General features: G+C 37.2%; 1 protein-coding gene and 1 long non-coding RNA gene across 3 annotated transcripts; one reads left to right on the forward strand and one right to left on the reverse strand.

Annotated features, from left to right (window-relative positions):
- Positions 1-1,921: 1,921 nt before the first annotated feature.
- LOC100793565 (cyclin-dependent kinase C-2) lies at positions 1,922-15,800 on the forward strand. Of its 2 annotated transcripts, XM_006605558.4 has the most exons (13): positions 2,197-2,305; positions 3,185-3,246; positions 4,165-4,246; positions 4,558-4,648; positions 4,734-4,763; positions 4,924-5,033; positions 5,114-5,186; positions 5,285-5,405; positions 5,515-5,632; positions 6,097-6,236; positions 6,388-6,445; positions 14,582-14,652; positions 14,849-15,800. In XM_006605558.4, the coding sequence occupies exons 3-13, from the start codon at positions 4,175-4,177 to the stop codon at positions 15,405-15,407; spliced, it is 1,443 nt and encodes a 480-aa protein (XP_006605621.1). In that variant the 5' UTR covers positions 2,197-2,305; positions 3,185-3,246; positions 4,165-4,174; the 3' UTR covers positions 15,408-15,800. The 2 variants fall into 2 exon arrangements, with proteins under 2 accessions (XP_003555471.1, XP_006605621.1); XM_003555423.5 differs by lacking the exon at positions 3,185-3,246 and having other exon boundaries at positions 1,922-2,305.
- Positions 15,801-15,949: 149 nt separating this feature from the next.
- LOC102667829 (uncharacterized) lies at positions 15,950-18,466 on the reverse strand. The gene is made up of 4 exons (XR_420185.4): positions 18,173-18,466; positions 17,760-18,064; positions 16,674-17,628; positions 15,950-16,510 (listed from the first exon to the last, which is right to left on the reverse strand). It is a non-coding gene; the product is annotated as an uncharacterized lncRNA (long non-coding RNA).
- Between the last annotated feature and the right edge of the window lie 221 nt (positions 18,467-18,687).

Genomic DNA, 18,687 nt, shown 5'->3' on the forward strand with positions numbered 1-18,687 from the left:
TTGTATTTTCTTAAAATTGTCTAGTTCAAGCTGTTTGTTGGTCTGGGGAGATTTGGGCTGATTCTCTGTAGGTTTTGGGGGAGGTTTTGGATTGGTCAACATTTATGATTATAGTTGTGGTTTCTAGCTCAAGGGCCTTCTTGTGGTATTTAATTCAAAGGCTTTTTCTGCTTCTTCCCTTGAATAAAATCCTTTATAGATTGAGCTTTGAATACCCTCATTTGTCAAGCAAGGGTCTTTGAAATTGGTGTAAACACCTTTATGTGATCCTGATAATAGGACAAAAGCTTTTCCCAGAAGGAGAGACTTTTGTAAGGAAAGGGACTTCTTTGTTATCTATTATACAAAAATTGTATAAGACACAAATTATGTCCTTTTTTACCGAACAAATTATGCCCTTTTTTACCGAACTTGTATAAGACACAAATTATCTATTATACAAAATTTGTATAAGGAGAGGGACTTCTTTTTTTTACAACTACAAAGTCTTTTTTAATAAGAAAATATTGGCTTAATTATTTTTTAGCCCCTGAATTTAGGGAGGATATTTTTTAGTCTTTAAATTTTGATAAATTGTTTTTTTAGTGTTTCACATAATAAATTTTGACAATTTGGTTTCAACGACTCTTGAAATAAGTATGAAAATTGATTCTTGGTATCAAAATTAGTTTAAAATAAGATTTAATTATTGTTTTAGTATTTGAATTGGAGGTGTATGTTTCTTTTTAGTTCCTTTTTTTTTTAATTTTCACAAATTATTTTTGTAGTGTCTAACATGATAAATTGATATTTTATGATATTTTTTAAGTGTCATAAATTGATTTTTATTTTTTAATCATTTAAATTTATATTTTAAAACTATGATAGAACTAAAAAATCATCACAAAATACTAAAAATTGTATTAATTTGTTATCTCAAAAACTTAGGCCTTGAGTCCGGAGTAGTTTTTGTTTTTAGTTTCAAAATATTTGAAAATCAAACCCAGTTTTAGTTTTGAAAGCCTTTTAATTTTGAAATTTCAACTTTGATTTGAGACCTTGTTGCAAACTAGAAAAAGAACTCAAAAATCAAAGTGGTGGAAAGGTAGCCTTTTGTGTTAAAGTGATCGACGAAGGAGATCCATTCCGGCCAAGGGTGGTTGACGGAGGATAGGGTATCTGCAGCGACGGTGGCAAAGATGGAGGAAGAGGAATTGTGACAGAGGAAGCGCGACATCAGAAAAGGAATGGGTTTGAAGAAGAGAAAGGGAGAGTGGGAGTTTCGAGTGCAATTCAACAAGTGCATAATAATGTGGTTTCGATCCCGTACAGTGCTAGGCGTGTCGCATCTTCAATCTCACCCGCACCCGTGAGACCTTCCTCTACAATTCCATGATCGCCACCCACTTTCGCGCTATTTGGGTATGTGAAGGGGTGGCACAATGATGGTTTTCGTGAGTGCGGTGGTGGTTTTTGTGAGCGAATATGGAGAGATTGATGGTGGTGCGATGGTGGTATGGGTGTGAACGGAGGACAAAGCAGCAACACAAAAGAGGGAGAAAGAGCACCGACATGAACAGAGGAGACGGACAAACTAGAACGACACCAAAGAGAGAGAGCAATAACAATACCCGTTAGAGAAATGACCACGTTTGATAGATAGAAGACAATGATAAAAACTAACTCCAAAATTCTAAAACCTATTTTTTTTTGGTCTTTTTATGAAAAAAGAAACAGTTTTAAAATCTAGTAAAAATCAAAATTCACGACAGATCTTGCCAAACACGTTTCTGTTTTAAATTAACATTTCAAAATTATAAACCTCAAACTGATAACCACCTGAACGGCCTTTAAAAAAAACAAATTATCAAAATTTGGGAATTAAAAAAAATATTTTTAAATTTCAGGATTAAAAAATACATACCCAGCGATTTAAAGAGTAACTAAGCCGAAAATATTTGAACATCCATCCTCAAACAAACAAACTACATTTGCAGCCTTTGTCGGCACACTTAGATTTTTCACTCCAATTCCGATTTTCCCACCACCGTTCTCCGACATTTTCCGGGAAAATTCTGTCCCTTTCTCCTCACTCGCTCCAACAGACCCCCTCTTTCGATTCTCTTTCGGTTCTTTCTTTTCTTTTCTTTTCTTTTCTTTTTTTTTTTTTGGCGGGGGGCAGAAGAAGAGCCTCTAGGGTTTTGCGAGGAGTAGTAATGGCTATGGCAGCCCCCGGGCAACTCAACGTGAACGAGTCACCTTCGTGGGGTTCCAGAAGCGTCGATTGCTTTGAGAAGTTGGAGCAAATTGGCGAGGGCACATATGGGTCAGTTTTCTTTTCTCTCATTTCTCACCATACCCACTTCTTTCATTGTTTGTTTCTATTTTATTGTTGTTGTTGTTGTTGTTGTTGTTATTATTATTATTGTTATTATTATTATTTATTTTCTTGCTTTTTTTCTTTGTTTGTGTTGGTGTGATGTGGTTTATGGTTTTGGCATGAACTTATTTTGATCATGTTATCATAGTCTATATTTTTTGGGCGGGGGGTGTTATTGGATTGGCAAACAATTTGAGTATACCAATTAAGTTTTGAGTGAGAGAGAAGTTTATGGAAGGGAGGGAAATTATGTCCTGTTTGGATTAGTTTCTTCATAAGTACTTATAGGACAAGAAAATAAGAAGGGAAAATGAGCTGAGAGTCTCAGATAAGTTAAAATTATCTTATATGCACTTTAAATTTTATAAAAGCTCTTTCATCTAATTTCTTCCAAAGCAGAAGGGCATAACTTGATTTTAATTTACGGGAGAAGTGTATTTCATTTTAACCTTTTAATTTCCTCTCTTATAAGTGTTCATGGATAAGTTTATGAAAATAGGGCCTAAGCTTTTGCCTTTTGGCTTATGGAGAAGCGGCGATTAGATTGTTAGCCAGTGATTGGAACTTCTTGAAACGTGAAACAATGAATTTGATTGGTAGAGTAAAAGAAACTGGCCTTATTTGTAAGCAAAGTGATGTTCAAAAGTTTAACGTCTTATCAGGAACATAAATGACAATATGGTTCCCGTTATCCTTTAACAATCTTGGGGGTTATCTGTTTCTTTTTTTTTTTAATTGCCTGTGGTGTTTACAAGTAATTTACTTTTGAAATGTTTCATATGTTGTACCATCTACATTGTGTTTTGCTTGTAAAATTTCTGGCAGCTTCCATGTAATGAATGGGAGGGGGGATGAGGCCAAGAGAGACAGAATAGTACTTCTTTTGTGTAATATTCCTTCACTTTATAATATTTTCAGAACACATCTATTTATGTTAAAAAGTCTCTTTGTACTGTTCACAATAAAATTGGATGCTTGTTAAAATTGATTATTCTATTGTTCTTGTATTGTGATTTTGTGAGTTTACTTTTGACAAATTGCACAACACTCTTAACATATCTTTCTTTTTCAAGTTGTTTGGAACACATTGCTCGAATCACTTAATATTTTGAAAGGTGTCTTCCCCATCTCTTTTTTTTCAAACACTTCTAGTTAGATCCATTCAGTAACTGCCTAAAATTCAGTGTTTGGAATAGAAAGATGAAGATTGCAGAAGCCAATTTAGTTGTTAGAGATAGAAATCTTGTACTTTTGTGCTATGGAGCACCTGATCACAACAATTTGAGTTTTCTAATTTTATGATGTTGGTAAAATTACATTCAAAGTCCATTTTATTTAGGGCTTCTTTGGTTGCTTGTAAAATCTCCTTGGGCTTTTTTCGTTCGTTAAGCTTTCGAGCAGCTCTTTCAACTGTCACCTAATCTCCTCTCCCAACATAACATGCTCAAGAATCGAGATGTTGTGTTCTCTTCACTCATTTTCTTATTTTGATGCTGTATTTCTTTTCTTCTGCAAATTCTTTTATCTTGTAAACTCTTCCGTCTCATGTCACACACCTACTTTTCTTCTCTGGAGTGACGTTGTTTCCATTTCTATTTTATTCCTAAGTACCAACTTTTTTTTAGCTTATTTGCACCTTTTTGGTTTGGATATTTGTTTATAGGGCATCAGACTTCCATGAAATGATTTAAAATTTTACCTTTGGATTGGAATGCTTTGGCTGCTTTATGTTTCACTAATTGTTTCTACCTCATTGCTGATATTTCCTGAAGGGAAGTAATACTTTTAAATGTTTATGCTTGCAGTCAGGTTTATATGGCTAGAGAGATTAAAACTGGAGAAATTGTTGCTCTGAAGAAAATACGAATGGACAATGAGAGAGAAGGGGTATATCTTTGACCTTGTTGTTGAATGTTTCTTGATATATATATATATATATATATATATATATATATATATATATATATATATACTTATTTATTTATTGATAGATAGATATATTTGTAAGCATAACTCATAAGTTAATGCTCCTGGTTTTATACTTCATCTGTGATATCCTTTGTGTGTCTTCGCTTCATTTTCAAACATTTGATTGTGCATTTCAGTTTATTAAAATCTGAAGTTGCAGTAGCTATATGTTGCTGTGTCTGTGATATGAGTCTCCCTTCTGAATCGTACTGTAAATTTTGTCATTGCAGTTTCCTATAACTGCTATACGTGAAATCAAAATTCTGAAGAAATTGCACCATGAAAATGTAATCAACTTGAAAGAAATTGTGACTTCTCCAGGTATATTTTTCAATGATCTAAATGTGCTGTTACCAATATAATGTAGGCTTCAATTTATGCATTTCTAAAATTTGTTTTTTTACAGGCCCTGAGAAAGATGAACAAGGGAGGCCAGGCAAGTTATTCATTTTCATGATAATAGTCAATCACTTCATTTTCAATTAGACAGTACTGTTTTGACTATATGAACATATCCATAATCTCCCTTTTGATCCTGTTATTTTTTATATTTCCTATTATATCTTCTTTTGTTTTTGTTTTTTGGAACTGAGCAGATGGTAACAAATATAAAGGTGGCATCTATATGGTCTTTGAATACATGGACCATGATTTGACAGGTCTTGCTGACCGACCTGGGATGAGATTCACAGTTCCCCAAATTAAGGTATTTACTGTTAACATTCAGTGTTAATTGGTATATTAATAGTTTTTTAGTCATGCCTGAGTTGTTTTTTCCTTCTAAAGTGTTACATGAGACAGCTTCTGACTGGGCTACATTACTGTCACGTAAATCAAGTACTTCACCGTGATATCAAAGGTGTCCTTTTGCTAATGCCTTCCAAAGATACATGTACAAATTTTGGTTTTAGATCTTGTCAAATCTATTACTCCTATTTGATGTATTTTCTGTTGCAGGTTCGAATCTTCTCATAGACAATGAAGGTAATCTGAAGCTTGCTGATTTTGGACTGGCACGGTCATTTTCTAACGAGCACAATGCAAATCTTACAAATCGTGTCATCACATTATGGTACAGGTAATTTATGTCCATAATAGGTTTTAATTTTGACCTAAGTTCTTTTGGGAGGGTTGCATCATGAACTTATGCCCATACACATTATTGATTTATTTCATTATATTATTAGACCCCCTGAGCTGCTGCTTGGGACAACAAGGTATGGGCCAGCTGTAGATATGTGGTCTGTAGGGTGCATTTTTGCAGAGCTTCTTCATGGGAAGCCTATCTTTCCTGGAAAAGATGAGGTTAGTGATAATATGTATAATTCTTGTCTGAAATTAGGGGTAAAGTAAAAGTGGTTGTGAAATTGTATTGTGGCGAGGCATGCTTTTATCCAGTATGTTATCACTACTCAGTATACAAGATGTCTTAATAGCCAGATGAAGAGATTCTTCATACTTGCCTTTCTGTTCTTGTCATACAGACTTCAAATATTTTCTGCCAATCTAAATAATGATTTTTATCTGAAGATGTTTGCATTATAATGTGGTTTTTATATTACTCATCAGGGCTAAATCGAATGCTAATGGTGGTGTCTGGTTTATTTCTGGATCTAACCATAATATTTTTCAAGAATTTAGTTACCCAATGTTTTTACTTTCATTCCATTTCTTGCTTTTACCATGTGTGGCCTATAGTGTATATACTCATGGTAATTGTTTCTAGTACAGTTTGAAGGTAATGCATGTTTTCTTTGTAATTATTGTAGCCAGAACAATTAAATAAGATTTTTGAGCTGTGTGGAGCACCAGATGAGGTGAACTGGCCCGGTGTTTCTAAGACTCCTTGGTATAATCAATTTAAGCCTACAAGACCAATGAAAAGACGTCTCCGGGAAGTTTTCAGACAGTAAGTGTTGGAGTATGAGTATAAAATCTACATGCTTTTTACCCACCATCGTCAAAAATTGAAAATAAGACAATAATTATATGTTGCATACACATTTAATATTTGCGCCTGTTCCATCTGATTAGCTTTTCTCCCTGTGACTGAATTATAGTTTTGATCGTCATGCCCTGGAATTGTTGGAGAAGATGCTGACTCTTGATCTCGCTCAGGTATTATTTTAATTGCTAAATAAATTTCGAGTTAGTTCATTTTGTGTTTCAACTTTCAAATAACTTGTATTCCTCTTTTTCTTACCCTACCCTGTCTCTTTTAATTTAATATTGTTAATTATATTCTTTATATACTATTTTTATAGCTATCTAACTTATATTGACAAATTGCCTTTTGAGCTTATGACAGAAATGGTATCATCTGTTTTGGTTTTGAGTGGCTTGTGTTTTGTGATCAAAATGGTGAAAATAAAATATAGAAAAAACTACAATGGCATAGTGCTGGTTTGAGACAACTGAAGAAGTAATATACTTATGCATGTTGCTACCTCCGATCCTTTTTATAATAAACAAATGAATGCATTCTATTGGTCCTACAACAACAACAACAACAACAACAACAACAACAACGCCTTATCCCACTAGGTGGGGTCGGCTACATGGATCAACTTCCGCCATAATGTTCTATCAAGTACCATACTTCTATCCAAATCATTAAGTTTGAGATCCTTTTTGATAACCTCTCTTATAGTCTTTTTGGGTCTTCCTCTGCCTCGAATTGTTTGTCTTCTCTCCTCACTACAGAGTCTACTGGTCTTCTCTCTACATGCCCAAACCACCTAAGTCTATTTTCCACCATCTTCTCTACAATAGGCGCTACTCCAACCCTCTCTCTAATAGTTTCGTTTCTAATTTTATCCTGTCGAGTCTTACCACACATCCACCGCAACATCCTCATCTCCGCTACACCTACTTTATTCTCATGTTGGCTCTTGACCGCCCAACATTCTGTTCCGTACAAAATCGCCGGTCTTACCGCAGTCTGATAAAACTTTCCCTTTAGCTTGATCGGTATCTTTGCATCACATAACACCCCCGATGCTTTTCTCCATTTCATCCATCCTGCTTGAATGCGATGATTCACATCCCCTTCAATTTCCCCATCATCCTGTATTACAGACCCAAGATATTTAAACTGTGTGACTTGAGGGATAATATGGTCTCCTATTTTCACCTCTGAGTTAGAAACCCTCCATTTTTGGATTGATTAATTGCTAATTTCATTTATACCTTTAATTTAGTGTGAAGTCTATCAATGAGACACTCATTCTGCATGTAAGTGGATGCAATCATTCGGGTATTAACATTAATTACCACTTAAATTATGAGTAGTGTCATTAACTATAATTACCACTTAAAGCATTTAATTTTATGGGTATTTCAGGAATAAAATTAAAATTTATGACCTTATTAACAATTTTAAATTGATTATTTTGATTAGCCTTGATGAATTAGTTTTTTTTTTTCTCTTATAGAAGGACCAGAGGAAATCTTTTAAAAGATGAAATACGCTATGTTCCCTTTCAATGTAATCCAATGATAATGGGCTGGCTTGTTTAAACTTATTTGTTTTTAAAAAAAACACTTATTTTGATAAAATAAGCAATTTTATGTTTTTTTAAAATGTTTGTCTAAACTGCTTATGCTTAAAAAAAAAAAAACAGTTTTCTGCTTATTTTAAGAAGCAAGTTCTATCGGTTTCTTTTTTTTTTTATCAGCAAAACTAATATATATATAAAGGAGTACCAGAGGTACTGAATTACAGAAATAGGAAAGACCATACGAATGGTGCCTGAAAACAGACTGAACATAGTCTGAGAAGGAACCAAACTATGGCTACAATTTAGAATCTACCCCTACTGCTATTGTATTTGTTCTGTCCTCTGCTGATAAAGAAAACCATATCTAATGTTACTTGACCATTGATTAAAGTGTATTGTGAAATCTTTCTCAAAGCCCCTAAGCCACATCCAAAGTAGGAAAGTTGCATCTTCAAACAATTTGTTGCCATTAAAACTTTCATTTGAGAGCAATATTTTATTTCTAAGCTGCCATATAGCCCAAGTTAAGGCCAGCCACCATAACTGCCATCTTTTGATCGTTATGCCTTCGGACAATACACATGAGTGTTGAAGGAAATGTTGCTGTGGAGTTTGCGGGAAGGCACCTTGAATATTCAGCCATGACATGGATTCCCACCAAATAGGTTGGATTCTACTGCAATGGATGAATAAGTGTGCTGCATCTTCTTCATGACTGCTGCAGAAAGGGCAAGACAAATTATGGATCTGCACCTGTTGCCTCTGTAGGTTCTTTCTTGTAGGCAATATGTCCCGAAGTAACCTCCAAGCAAACACCGCAACTTTGGCTGGTATCTGTATTTTCCACAACTCCTTAAAGCACTCTATCTGGCTTCCCTCTGCTGATTCCTCCCATATCATTTTGTATGCGCTTTGAGTCGAATATTTGCCGGTTGGGTCTCCTTTTCACTCCCAAACATCAGTACCCAGTTGCTGAATCCTTTGTCCTTCCACTACTCTGAGGAAATTGACAGTCGAGTCAATCTCATTGTCAAACAGTGGCCTTCTCCAACTAAAATTCCACTCCCATCCAGTCTCCTTGTGAGTTCCCATTTGTTGTAGGAGCTGATTTTGCTGGCAGGATATCAAGTATAGCCTAGGGAACTTTCTTGTTAATGTTTCTTCTTCATTGATCCATGTGTCCTCCCAAAATTTGATTCTATCTCCGCAACCAACCTTCCATTTCAATCCACTTTGAAGTATCCATCCCTGATGTGAATGAATAACAACTGATTTTAAATCCCTCCACCATATTGATTCATGGGATGCTCTACCTTCTACATCCAAGTTCCGCCACCCTCCGTATTTTGACTCCAAAACTCTAGCCCATAATTCTCCTTGGTGTTGGAGTAAGTTCCACTTCCATTTGCCCAGCAGTGCAAGGTTGAAGGTCTTGATGTCCTTGAGACCCAAACCCTTTTTCTCTTTTGGTAAGCACACTGTCTCCCACCTTATCCATGCGATTTTGTTGTGGTTAGGACCGCCTCCCCATAGGAATCTATGTTGTAATTTCACCAACTTGTCCACCACACCATTAGACACCCTGAAAAATGAAAAGAGATAAATAGGAATTGATGTTAGCACTGACCGTATGAGTGTCACTCTCTCCCTAAAAGGTATATGTCTTTGCCTCCACTTTGTTAGTTTTCTCACACATTTGTGGATAATAGAATCCCACATCTAACTTCGCCTCGGGTTGGCCCCAACAGGTATGCCCAAGTAAACCAAAGGAAAGTCCAGCAATCTACAGTTCAGATAATTCGTTGCAAGTTGTTTCCAATGATCTGATGCTCCAATTGCTCCACAACTACTCTTTGCAAAGTTGATTTGTAGGCCTGATGCTAATTCGAACGTCCTTAGGACAGCTTTGATTACCCTGACGTTCTCCATGTTTGCCTCCCCAAAAAAGATTGTGTCATCCGCATATTGTAAAATACTTATTCTCACATTGTTGGAACCTACTGGAAAACCTGTATACATATTTTTCTTCGTAGCGCTCTTCAACAGCCCATTCAAAGCTTCAACAACTACATTAAATAGGAATGGTGCTAATGGATCCCTTTGCCTAAGTCCCCTTTGAGGAGAGAACTCAGCCGTAGGGCTACCATTTACAAGGACCGATATGGACGCTGATCTTAAACACCCCTCAATCCAATTGATCCATTTGAGGCTGAAACCTATTCTCCTCAGCATGTACAACAGAAAATCCCATGAGACTGAGTCATATGCCTTCTGATAATCTACTTTGAATACAAGACATGATTTCTGACTTCTTTTAGCTTTTTCAATGACCTCATTTGCTATTGATGCATTGTGAAGTAGATGACGACCCTCTATGAATGTTGATTGGGCTTCATCTATGATGAATGACATCATGTTCATTCTTTTAGCCAATAGTTTCGCCCCTATCTTGTACATACATCCTATTAATGAAATAGGTCTGTAATTGTTCAAGAAGGTCAGCTACCTTAGGAATTAGTTCTATGAAGGATGCATTACAACCTTTTGGAAAGGTACCATTTGCATGAAATTCATCTAGGAAGCGGAGAACGTCCGGTTTAAGAATCTGCCAAAATTTCTTGATGAATTTGAAGTTCAGTCCGTTCGGGCCTGGACTTTTGTCGCTCCCACAATCCCAAACAGCTTGTTTTACTTCGTTCGCCTGAAAGCGATCCAGAAGTCTATCATTTTGCAACTGAGAAATAGGCCGAAAGCTTATTCCATCATGCTGGGGTCTGTGATAGTCTGGCTCTTGGAATCTTTGTGAGAAGAATAGTCTGACTTCCTCCTTCACTTTGTGTGGCTCATCAGTCCATATTCCGTCAACCATGACTCCTTTTAGGAAGTTGTTCCTCTGGTTAGCGTTTATCATCAAGTGAAAGTAACGAGAGTTGCAGTCACCTTCCTTGATCCACCTTGATCTCGCCTTCTGCCTCAACAATGATTCATGGGATTGAGCCGTTACCCATAGATCTTCTTGTAATTGTTTCTTTGTTGCCACTTCTTGGGGCGAAAGCTGTCTATGGATTGTGTCCTCCTCCAATTTGTTTAAGTCAGCCTTGATCCTCTTAACCTTCTTAAAAGTGTCTCCAAATTGCTCCCTGATCCATATCTTCAACCTTTGTTTGAGTCTCTTTATTTTTTCTTTGAGTACAAATCCTCCCCACCCCGCTTGCTGATTGGAAGTCCAACAATGATGAACGATTTCTTTGAAGGAATTATCTGAGAACCAACTGTCAAGAATCCTAAAAGGTTTAGGACCCCAGTCTATGTTCTTAGATCGATGTAGGATTGGGCATTGATCTGAAAAATTCCTCTCTAATGTAATTTGAGTGCTTCCAGGCCACACACCGAGCCATTCATGGGATACTAAGACTCTGTCCAGTTTACTTCTAGATGCCCCATTGGGTCTAAACCAAGTGAATCTTCTTCCTAGCCAAGGTACCTCAACCACTTCTAGTTCATCTATCCAATCATTGAACTCTTTGATACTACTGTCCAATAATCCCCTATGGCATGTGCCAAACCTTTCTTTTGGATCTCTAATGCTGTTAAAATCACCTAGAATGCACCATAATCCTCCAAGGAGTGGATCTTTCAACTGCTTTACATTATCCCATAGTATTATTTTGTTTTGGATGTCGCATGGAGAGTAGATTGAAACTATGTTGACTTGTCGAGCCTCCTTGAGCCATTCCCCTGCTAAGAAAATAAATCCATTGCCAATGACTTTCCTCTGCAACTTGAAAGTTTTTTCGCTCCATAGGCATAGAATGCCACCTGCTGTATTGATAGCAGGTTGCATCTCCCAGCTGACCTCTAGATCCCCCCACAAAGCTTGACACATGGACTTATTTATATTTTCTTTCTTTGTCTCCTATAAGCAAATCATGTCTACATGCTCCTTCTTGATCAATCTTCTAACTGCTGCCCACTTAACCCCCCTTCCCAAACCTCTGATGTTGTAGGAGACTATATTCATGGAGTACTCCAAATTTCTGCTACCTTTTTGTCTCTTTCTTCCATGAATTTTATTTTTTCAATGAATTTGTCTTGATCAGACCCTCTTGTAACCTCAACTGCTTAGCCATACTCCAAATTTCAGCTGCCTCTTGAATCTGATGGTTTACATTGTCACCTTCAATCCGTGTTATTGGTTCTGTTGCCGAGCCACTATTTTCATTAAGACCATTCCCAGCTTGTTCCATGTCCCTTGGGTACTGAATATGTGGGCTGCTCGTGTTTGTTGTTGAGGCTGTATCAATCTGAGCAAAGCCTGTTTGTAACTTCTTTTTGCACCTCCAGTTTCTTGAATAGACCTGCCATTTACTATTAGAGCCACTTATATGTTTAGGACTGTGGCCCATGTGATCCATTTGCTTTACTGAGCTGTGGATAGAAAGGCAAGGCCCACCCCTTTATTCAAACATCCTTCCCCCATCCCGTTGACACATTCTGCATTCTCAAGTAAAGTAGTGACATTGCCTCGTCACTACCTACTACCCTTTCTTGGCCCATGTTTTCCATTTGCTTTATTGGGCTTTGGATAGAAAGGCCCACCCCTTTATTCGAGCAACCTTTCCCCATCCCGTTTACACGTTCTGCATTTTCAAATAAAAGTAGTGACATTGCCTCGTCACTACCTACTCCCCTTTCTTGGTTGCCTTTCTCATGAATAAGCTTCTCCTCTGTTGCATAGGTGATTTTCCTGAGGTTTTGAGCTTTGCCTTGTTTGGGCATAACGTCAACTGGGTTGGTAGCCGTTGTCTCATCCCTTTGACGCGCCGGCTGATCACCATTGGTACTGCTCTGTCTTCCATCGTACGGCCGCGGGATAAATCCTTTACCCAATGGGTCATCGCGTTTGGTCTGACCGCAGGGTAAAGCATGGGTCCCAAGGTCGTTGCTGTTGGCGATAGTAGATCCTGTAGTTCCGCGCAGTTTGGTTCGCCGGTCCGGTGCTATCCCTTTGGGTAGGTCCCCTTCGAGCTCCGGCATGTCCATCGACCTCAGGCTAAGGCTTTCGAGGTAGTTGTCCTCGGAATGGACCTCGTCGGACGATCCCATAAAGCTGCGTTGACCTATGTGGTGGTCGTGGATACCACAACCGCATTCCTCCACTACATCCACTTTGAACACTTCACCGCCTATGTGAACGTCCACGAAGTGTTGGATTTTGGGCCTGCATGGAGTCTTAACGAGCACTCTTGCTCTGTCTAGCCTCTGTTTTTCTTCGACATCCTCGTCCACTTCAATCACTTCTCCCATGCCGACCAGAATTTGCTTTATATGTTTTGCATCCCAGGCTTGGAGTGGGATACCCAGCACTGAACCCAGGTTAGTCTGCATCCAGGGCATATACCCGGACTCCATTTCTCCATTGAATAAAACATCGAAGTTCCTCCGTCTTCTTCACCACTCATCAGCTGTTCTGTTCTGGCATCATTGAGGCCAAGTAGCAAGACTAAATCATCTCCAATATATTTGGGTATGATGTCCAGACTTGTCTCCCACAGAAGGTCATCCTCCAATCTTTCGAACATAGCAGGATTTTTCAGACGCCCGACCCACGCCTCATTCAACCATTTCGTGTCTTCTAGTCCTACATCAAGGTAAATTGAGGAGAACAAGGTTTCACGTCCTCGAGGTTGGTTGTTGTGTGCTGGCGTTTGACCTGGATTCCTGGTATTCCTCGTCAAGACCTCCGCATATGAATCTTGAGTTTTTTGGTGATGTGGTGGTCTAGCCCAGCCAGCATTAGTTGCATACCTCTCCTCACGCCCCTGTGGTTTGGTTCCTAACGCTACCTTTCGTTGCGTCTCCCTCCCATACTTTGGAATGTTAACAAACATTTTCAGCCCACCAATGACAATGTTGTCCAGTTGTCTCGCTAGGTAGTGAACATCTTTCACCCCTTTGAATCTAGCGAATCCATACCTTTGTCCATTGTTGTTTCTTCGTTTGGGGATGAAGATCTCCCTCACGTCGCCCCATCTTTTGAAATGATGCCACAACTCTTTCTCGGTGATTTCATCTAAAAACCATGTGAAGTAAAATGATGAAATGTCCTTGTGATCCCTCCAATTCAAATGACCATAGTGTTGCTGGTGTCTTTCCTTGTTTCCGGCATGGTCCCATCGGAAATCCTCCCTGAAGTCACTCTAGCTCTCTCGGATGAATGACATCTAAACCTATCTCTCTCCCCCCTAGTGTTTCTCTCTCTACTCATTCTCTCTCTCTAACATTAAGTATGGGTCACCCACATTTGTGCACACTCCAGATATTCAGTCCTAGGCACGGTTTCTTAAAAAATAACTTATTTTAAAGTTTTTTTTTGAAGTTTAAACAAATTCGCCTAATATTATTCATTACTGGTCCTTTTATGATGAATCATTCTGTTCTTTTATTTCTTTTTTTGGTTATTTTTTTTTTATTTTAGTTGTGGACTTGTGTTGTGGTAATTCGTTGCATTTGGTAACGTTTGTTAATTAACAATTGCATCATTTTTACAGATGTTACCAGATAAATGTTGCGAAATGTGTTATATGTAGTAGTGGAACCAGAGGAAGTCTTTTAAAAGATGAATACAATGTGTTCCTTTTCAATGTAATCCAACAATAATATTACTCACTACTGGGAGATGTCCTTTTATGATGAATCATTCTGTTCTTGATCTGTATTCTAATATTTGTTTGCCAAATTGATTTCTCGACAGAGAATTACTGCCAAGGATGCACTTGATGCTGAGTATTTCTGGACGGATCCATTACCATGTGATCCTAAGAGGTATGACCTCCCAATCCCATGATATTGAATATTTACTAAATATTGATTTTCCTTCGAGGAAATATGTGATCTTCATAGGATTAATTGCTTATCTCATTTGTTCTTTCCCCATATGTTTGTTGTTTCAATCAACTATCATTTACTATTTTTTATTTTTGAACTCACCAAGTCACTATTACTCCTATGTTTGGCTTAGTTTACCCAAATACGAGTCATCGCATGAGTTTCAGACCAAGAAAAAACGTCAGCAGCAACGACAAAATGAAGAAAATGCCAAGCGTCTTAAAATGCAGCATCCTCAGCAGCATACACGTTTGCCCCCCATTCAGCAGGCTGGGCAACAACACCCCCAAATGCGGCAAGGTCCTAACCACCCTATTCATGGGTCTCAACCAGCAGTTGCTGCAGGACCTAGCCATCATTATGGAAAGCCTCGAGGTCCTTCTGGTGGGCCAGGAAGATATCCTTCTGGTGGGAACTCTGGTGGGGGATACAATCACCCGAATCGTGCAGGTCAAGGAGGAGGAAGTGGTTATGGAAGTGGGCCATATCCTCCTCAAGGGCGGGGTGCACCTTATGGGTCAAGTGGTATGCCCGGTGGGCCCAGTGGTGGTCCTCGTGGTGGGGGTGGAAGCGGCTATGGAGTTGGAGCTCCAAATTATCCTCAAGGTGCTCCTTATGGTGGATCGGCAGCTGGGCGTGGATCAAACATGATGGGTGGTAACCGCAACCAACAGTATGGTTGGCAGCAGTAAAACCCTTTTCTTATCATATGAATGGTTGACAGCAGTAAAACCTTTTCTTATCATATGATTTGGTGACGCGCTGATGATATGGGAGTTGATGAACAGTGGTTTAGAAAGATCATTATATATTGATGGATTGAGTTATTGAGAAAAAGATATAACCCCTCTTCATTGATTATTGATATTATATTATGATTAGTTGAACTGCATTGAAGTGTTTGTCAAGCACCTAACATAATGTTTTTGTCCTTGAGTCACTGCAGAGACCACGAAAGTGAAGAGAGAGCCTCTTAATGCCTTTGTAGTTGTTCACTTTTAATATTTTATACCTCTGATTCCTCTGTGGCATGTATTAAAGAAAACAGTATGCTTTAAGATGTATAACAGGTTACTTTTCTAGCTGATCTATTTGTTTTTATGGGAATCTTGTACTGTTTCTGGTAACGTGAAGGTATAAAATATTTACTTGCCTCTGTAAGAGTTAAAAGAGGATTTTTGTTATGAAAAATGATACACTTAGCTGTATATATATATCTAGTGAGAAATAAGAAGAGAAGAGAGAGAAATGATAAATATTATGTGATATGATAGGAAGAGTAAAAATGAGGTTGAAAGAAAGGTGGAAGTGCTGTGCACTGTAAGGACATAAATATCATTAGTGTTGCTATATGAAACCTTTACACATACAGAGACCAATCCAATAATTTACACGTATAGGGACCGATCTAATAATTTTTTACGTTCTACTTGAGGTGAGAAATTCTTTTAATTGTGTTAAAATATTGTTAAATAGAATGTTAATTAATACTAATCTGATTTATAATTAATATAAAAGAAATGAATGGCCAAAATTGAAACCTATTCCACTCTATCATGATGTATATGCTCCAGAGAATAAAACAAAAATTACCATTAATTTCAAGTTCCAACTGTTGGATAGCTACAACAAAGGTAAAAGTCATAAGCAACAAGAGTGCACTTTTACATCTAAATTTTAAATCACAAATCGATTACCATCACCGTTTCAGACGACCAAATGAAGAGATTGACTTGCTCAAAGCTAATGTTGATTTCCCATCAAATGTTCTCCACAATTTTTTTTAAAAGAAAACCTGCTCAACATGCAAGTACAACAAAATGTTATTGCAATATATAGTACTAGGCATATTCAACTAATAATTTCTGTATTTGAAAGACTAAATTCATTAAAGAAAAAAAATAGTAACAGATAAGGAGCCTACAATTATTAATCAAGGGATGGATCAAGTTTCATACCGATGATGTAATCACATTGAGAAGTTGTTCCCATTCATCATCAGAGATTTGAGAAATGGATTCCGATTAAAAAATTTCCTTGCTACTACTACCTAACAACTTCAACCCAGATTCTGAGGCATATACTGGGAAAACCCCACACCCTTCTATGCTCTCTTGAAATAGATAGTTTTTATCTTTGAAATAAAATTGAAGTTTAAATGGTAAGTTGTTCGACATTTTGACATACGAAACCAACACGAGATCTGCAACTGATATAATGTGATAAAAAACGTTGTTGTCATGACCAACCGTTTTACCATCTTGATACACAGAACATGAAACCGATGTTCCTTTAGAAAGAACAACACAACAATAAATGAAACCGCACAAGTCGGATGAAAGTTGGAGATAAGGAATAGTTATTGATGTTAGCAGGCAAGCTCTTGACATTATATAGCTCCAAAAGTTCTAATGATGAAAAGTGTCCAATGTTGTGAATATGTAAGTGCTTGTAAGGATGACAGTTCCGGTGCATTGCGCTGCATGCTCCCATAATGATCTGGTGCTGTTATGGATCCCATTCCCAAATCATTTGATAACTTGTCAACCTTGTTATAACTACTTAAAGAAAGAAAGCTAAGTTTCCTATTAGGCCAAATTGATGATGGAATTGCACTATGGAGGTGGTAGATAAGTTCAAGATTGTCATTTCCTTTGATGCCACTGAGAATTCCTTGACAGATATGAACAACCATTGTCATACAACCTTTGGAGAGATTTTGAATGAACATTAAGGCTTTCAATCCCTCTACATCTAGTTATAGACAAAGTTATAAGGTTGGGGAGAGATGACATGGATGGGTGGAGCTCACGCAAGCTTTCACAATCATCAAACCAAACAAATTCAAGTTTTTCTGCCTTGGATAAGCCTGGGATAGAGCCCCGAAAAACAAAGCTCTTTATTTACAAGATTCTGTAACAAGAAATATGCATAAATAGATCAGATATTGTTAAATTCATAATCATGAGGTTCACATGAGGCAACACAACAGGACTCTCTCTCTTATCTTTATAAATTGAACAAAAAGATGTAGTATGTAATACCTGAATCCCATCCCAAAGCTTTGTAAGCTTGTTGTGAGGCATGTGAAACTCTACAAGTTGTTCAACACAAAAGTTAGACGGCAAAGACTCAAGACATAAATCTTCCCAATGAAGGTACCTCATTTATACGACAGTGACTCAAGACCATTAAGAAAGTACACATTAAATTTGCACTTGCGCCGATACCCTCTATGGATTTTAAGAAATCTCACATGAGTCATCCTTGCTAGGGAATCAGAGCTCAAACTTAGATTCTTAGTTAATGTATCCAAATCTAAAATTATGTCTTCAACAACATGAATTCCCTGACAAACAAAATTTAGAATAATAGTTAGCAAGACTATCATATCATATTAGCTAAATTCTAAAAAGACTCACGTGTTAAAAAATAAACAATTGAACATACCACTTACCCTTTTATATTTCAATATTTCAAGCGCTTCCTTAGGTTTCCATATTCGACTTCGTTTTCCAGGGTCTTTTGTGGATTCTTGAAGAACAATTTCCTGTATCTTCTATCCGATTATAAAGTAAAACTGTTATGAGAGCTTTATCCGAAAGGACTTTTATCCCAGATGTTGCAAAGAAATTTGAAGCTTCCCATTAATTCGAAGCTTTAACCAGGGAGTGGGTGAAATTTCATACCGATGAAGCAATCCCTTGAAGAAGTTGTTCCCCTTAGTTAGAAAATAATGGATTTTTTTTTTTAAAATTATGGTAACTTTTTATTTATTATTATCATGATCGTTCATTAGTTAGAAAATAATTATTCAAATTATAGTTTCACCAGTTAGATAGTTTTTTTTTTGGTGTTTTAATTTTGAAATAACTAATATTATTGAGATAAAAATGTTAACAAAAATTAAATTTGAATTTTTCAATAAATTCATATTGTGTATAATTAAAAAATATTGATATAATACAATAA

The sequence above is a fragment of the Glycine max genome, chromosome 20 (genome assembly GCF_000004515.6).
Source record: "Glycine max cultivar Williams 82 chromosome 20, Glycine_max_v4.0, whole genome shotgun sequence".
Lineage (NCBI taxonomy): Eukaryota > Viridiplantae > Streptophyta > Magnoliopsida > Fabales > Fabaceae > Glycine > Glycine max.